Source organism: Aedes aegypti, chromosome 3, assembly GCF_002204515.2.
Source record: "Aedes aegypti strain LVP_AGWG chromosome 3, AaegL5.0 Primary Assembly, whole genome shotgun sequence".
NCBI classification, from domain to species: Eukaryota; Metazoa; Arthropoda; class Insecta; order Diptera; family Culicidae; genus Aedes; species Aedes aegypti.
In genome coordinates, this window is record NC_035109.1 from 227,584,586 (window position 1) to 227,589,755 (window position 5,170).

Genomic DNA, 5,170 nt, shown 5'->3' on the forward strand with positions numbered 1-5,170 from the left:
TTTGTAGAAAAGGTTTTTGTTAAATTATATTTGTAAGATAATTCAATGAATATATCTCTGATTCAGTAATCAATCCGTACCACGCACCGTTTAAGAAACACCCTGTAGGTTTGCATCACGTCTCAGACAAAAGTGTATCGATGTGCGAACACTGCATACCGGCGCTTTGCAAATAATGCCAAATTTAGATATGCATTACATTGTCACTTCGCAAAACACACACTCCCAAATGCGTCGGAAACCTCACCCGAACGCACGATCGTAACGCGATCGATCGCCGATTGATTGATCGGAATTAACTATCTCAATCGATCCTTCTATGGACTGATGCATGGGCCGGCACTTCCGAGTATAAAACCCCGGTAAACCCAAGGAATCACTCACAATCGGATTTTGACGCTCGCTCTGGTACAGTTCGATACGGTCTAGTGAAACCGAGGATAACGACGAAGGTTTTTCCCCATTGATCCAGGTCGGTGTTTATGATTGGTGGAAAAAGAGCTCGAGAAAAGTTCCATCGAAGCCGTTGGAAATGTGCCGTCTTCCTGTGACGTCTTGTGGATCCAGTTCCTTGTTCACGTCTGGTGATCGTGTAAAATGTGCTGTCTTGTGGCGTCATATGTGTTCCAGATCCAGTGATTACGATCCGATGTGATGTTGATCCCTTGTGAACGTCTTATCCTGTTCCGTGTGCACCATGCATAATGTCGTATTACGTAAGTTCTGAAGTGAAACAGAAGAGTGAATTGAAAGTTTTTTTATTCAACATCAACCTAAATATGGACTTTACTTTCCAAGAAAATTATGCCTGATCAACTGTGGATAGTTACAAAAAAAAAAGGTTTATTAATTAAATTTTATGATTACATAATGTGTTGAAAAGAACAACTGAAATTTTAGAAGAAGATCTTTTCGTGCATCAGGCTTTGCCAATTAATTGATGATAAATTATCATAGCAAATTAACGTAGAGACTAAAAGGTATATCGTCAAATAGGGCTTCTTTTGACACTATTTTGGCATTCTTGCTCTTTGAGAACTTGCAACCCTAAAATGGGATCTTCATCAGCCTAGTGGTTAGATTCAGCAGCTACAAAGCAAAACCATGCTGAAGGGTTCGATTCCCGGTCGTTTCAGGATCTTTTCGTAATTGAAATATCCTTGACTACCCTAAGTATCATTGTGCTTGCCATTTACGAATATACATATTACGATATACGAATGAGAAAATGACAACTTTGGAAAATAAAGCTCTCAATGTTTCAATAAGAAATAAATACTACATCAGTATTGAAGGCTAATAACAATTACAGATTAGAACCTTTAAACATCATTTCTGCAACAGGCTGGATAAAGTACAGTTGGAGGATTAAATTATGCGATTTTGCAATTTTTTCCGATTAAATTCATATTTATTCCTGGTTTGGTTTTTACAAAAAATATTTTTACATGACGTTTGACCCCGATTCCCTCAACTTTGATTGTTATATTTTTTTTTGGACAGGTTGAGTTTGTGGGTTTTTTCCTAGTGTTGCTTTGCTTTATGGGCTCTGGTTATTTAAAATTAAAATTTGACAATCTTACTACACACTCCGAAAAAATCATGCGATTTTACGTCTTTTGGATGCACATAAAAGAAGCGAGCCAAATGAGGTGAATTTGTGTCACATTTTAAATACGATGGTGTCTGATTCGGGAAATGTCAATGATAGTGTCATTCAATCATAATGTGAATTACGTCCGCAGTAATTTTCATTATTTTTAAGAGTGTACTACTATTTACACTACAAAAATTTTGATACCCCAGGGGGGAACGAGGTCCCGGATGTCCAGCTGGCCAGATTGTTGGCAACGAGCCCTGTACCTATTGATCGAGTCACCAAAGCACTCCTCAAGTGTTTTAATCTCGACCAGACGGTGGACCTCGGTTGTTCTCATTCTCGGAGGGCGATTTCGCAATCATTAGTACCAACCACATGTCGAAGTCGGGAGATGTTATAAAATTATAACCAATTATTCAAAAAATGACATCATTCAATTTGAACAAACGTTCGATAGAAATTATATATGATTTCACATGATATTAAACTACGAAGAAAATTTTACATAAGGAAGTGGTATAAAACGTAATATGCTTAATAAAAACTTTAACCCTTTTGGGAGGATAATATTCAGAAGTTCTGATTCAGAACCATCTCTCATGTTATGTTCGTTTTTTGTTGCTTGTCCTTTATATGCCACATGAACAATAACACCAATATCTATCCCATTTCCAGGACCTAACGGACCTTGAAGCGGCGCCAAAATGTGTGACGATGATGCTGGAGCACTAGTCATTGACAACGGATCCGGCATGTGTAAGGCCGGTTTCGCTGGTGATGATGCCCCACGTGCCGTCTTCCCGTCCATTGTCGGCCGCCCTCGCCACCAGGGTGTGATGGTCGGTATGGGTCAAAAAGATGCCTACGTCGGTGATGAAGCCCAATCCAAGCGAGGTATCCTCACCCTGAAATATCCCATAGAGCACGGTATCATCACCAACTGGGATGATATGGAGAAGATTTGGCATCACACCTTCTACAACGAGTTGCGAGTAGCTCCTGAAGAACATCCAGTATTGCTGACTGAGGCTCCCTTGAATCCAAAGTCCAATCGCGAGAAGATGACTCAGATCATGTTTGAAACATTCGCTTCGCCAGCTGTGTATGTTGCCATCCAAGCTGTTCTGTCCCTGTACGCCTCCGGTCGTACTACTGGTATTGTTCTGGATTCCGGAGATGGTGTCTCCCATACCGTCCCAATCTACGAAGGTTATGCTCTGCCACATGCCATCCTCCGTATGGATTTGGCTGGTCGTGATCTGACCGACTACCTGATGAAGATCTTGACCGAACGTGGATACTCTTTCACCACCACCGCTGAACGTGAAATCGTTCGTGACATCAAGGAGAAGCTGTGCTACGTCGCTCTGGACTTCGAGCAGGAAATGCAAGCCGCTGCCGCTACGTCTTCATCCGAGAAGTCTTATGAACTTCCCGATGGCCAAGTCATCACAATCGGCAACGAGCGTTTCCGTGCTCCAGAAGCCCTTTTCCAGCCATCCTTCCTGGGAATGGAATCAACTGGCATTCATGAAACGGTCTACAACTCGATCATGCGTTGCGATGTCGACATCCGCAAGGATCTCTATGCTAACAGCGTCTTGTCTGGTGGTACCACCATGTACCCAGGTATTTCTTATATTTAACCACTCAACTCTGCATCATACTCAAAACCTCCCTCTATTACAGGTATTGCTGATCGTATGCAGAAGGAAATCACTTCCCTGGCTCCATCCACCATCAAGATCAAGATCATTGCCCCACCGGAACGTAAATACTCCGTCTGGATCGGTGGATCCATCCTGGCCTCGCTGTCTACCTTCCAAGCTATGTGGATCTCCAAGCAGGAATACGACGAAGGTGGCCCAGGAATTGTCCACCGCAAGTGCTTCTAAGCCGATCCCGATTGTACTGATTACCATAAGCGACATTGCCAGTGAAAGCGACAACAGCAGCATCAAAGTACATTTGTCATACTGATTCGGCTACTACCACCATCCGGAATCAGCTTGCATCGAACATCAAATCACGTTATTCAATGTATCTGTCATCCAGCTCAGACAAGTCGGAGCTTTTCCAGTCGCGAAAATCTGCGACTCCAGCGGAAAGCACCGAACCACAGAGAGGACTCGTATGAAAGCCAGGGAAGAAACCATCATTCACCTTGCAGCAAATAGGAAAAAAAAACGGACATCTTCAACAAACAAAAGCCCATGCGCTAACTTGGTTTAGGAGTTTAGTGTGACACCATGACCCCGCTGATGATCTTTACTTAGCACACCATAACCACCTTTATGCGTTCGTTCATCCAAAATCTACAGGATATCACTGCAGCCGCGAGAAGAACTCGTGAACCATCCTGTTTTCTTTTTTATTATATTCTTACTTTTAACTTCAAATTATTTTCAGTAATAAAACGTCTCAAAATAATAAGTTCATAATGAGTTTAATTTTACGGAATAAGAACAACCATTTAAGTTATTAAATCCTTAGATTTAATGGAATTAGATTGATTATATGGAACCCAGACTTGGTAAAAAATAAACTCCACGTTAAATTTCTTTCTGAGACTTAAAATTCTTTCGGGAAAGCTGGGAGCAATTCTCGCTAAGGAGTCGTCCACAAATTATGAAACGCTTTAATTACGTAACGGAGTAGGCTCATGCGTACGAATCATACAAAAATAATACAAATTTTTCATATAACAAGCGTTACGAAGGGGGAGGTGGTCGAAAATTGACAATTGACCGGCCCAATCTTTGACATTAGTTTTCTTTAATAATTAAAATTATGCTTGATTTAAAATTCATCTCGAGTCATCTCTGAATTCGGTTGTTCAATTGCATGGGTCCTTCGTTAGTTATAATTAAAAACGTGTTTGAGGACGTCTCGATTCTAAACTGTTCTTGGTTCTTGTTAGAGTTATTTTTGTAAAAGGAGAAATAATAGGGTGACGGTCGTATTTTGGACCCCCTAAGGAAGTGATTTCGGTTTTTTGTTCCAATTAATTAATTGCACAGCGTAACCAAGTCAAAAAACATGGCAAAATGTAGAGATAAACTTCCTCTACGAGTTAAAATGCCCATACGATCATTAGGGATCCAAAAAACGTCGAAAATAATTGAATTGCGAAGCACTGTTTTTTATTATTTTGGACACACTAATACATTTTGGATCCTCAAAGTATACACTTTGGACCCCCGGCATTTTTTATCGTTTGGCGACAAAGTCCACGATACTGGTTGTATAATATGCTTGCCCATAGTCTAATCAATCGATTGACAATGGAAAACTGAAGAAATTCTACGCTTTAAGTTCAGAAATTTGAAAAACAGTTTTTGTTTACATCTGGAAAATTTCTGACGGCTTCAATTTCTGTGTGTAACGTGTTGTAACGGTTGCATGGATAAACTGATTAAATTAAATTAATTTCAGATAAAATAAACACATTTTCTTTGTACAAACGGTTGATGCAAGTACGAAATAGTCCTATCTTTCCAAATGACATGCGAATTGAGTTGGTCTTTCGATTTAAACTGGAAAATTTGCAGGAAAATGGCCCAGGGGGTC

The 5,170-nt window shown here is 40.4% G+C and overlaps 1 protein-coding gene across 2 annotated transcripts; it reads left to right on the forward strand.

The window, feature by feature from the left end:
- Nucleotides 1–359: 359 nt before the first annotated feature.
- Nucleotides 360–4,038, forward strand: LOC5572985 (actin, indirect flight muscle). Of its 2 annotated transcripts, none has more exons than XM_001654262.2 (3): nt 360–472; nt 2,276–3,229; nt 3,290–4,038. In XM_001654262.2, the coding sequence occupies exons 2-3, from the start codon at nt 2,305–2,307 to the stop codon at nt 3,493–3,495; spliced, it is 1,131 nt and encodes a 376-aa protein (XP_001654312.1). In that variant the 5' UTR covers nt 360–472; nt 2,276–2,304; the 3' UTR covers nt 3,496–4,038. The 2 variants fall into 2 exon arrangements, with proteins under 2 accessions (XP_001654312.1, XP_021710979.1); XM_021855287.1 differs by having other exon boundaries at nt 366–716.
- Nucleotides 4,039–5,170: the final 1,132 nt, after the last annotated feature.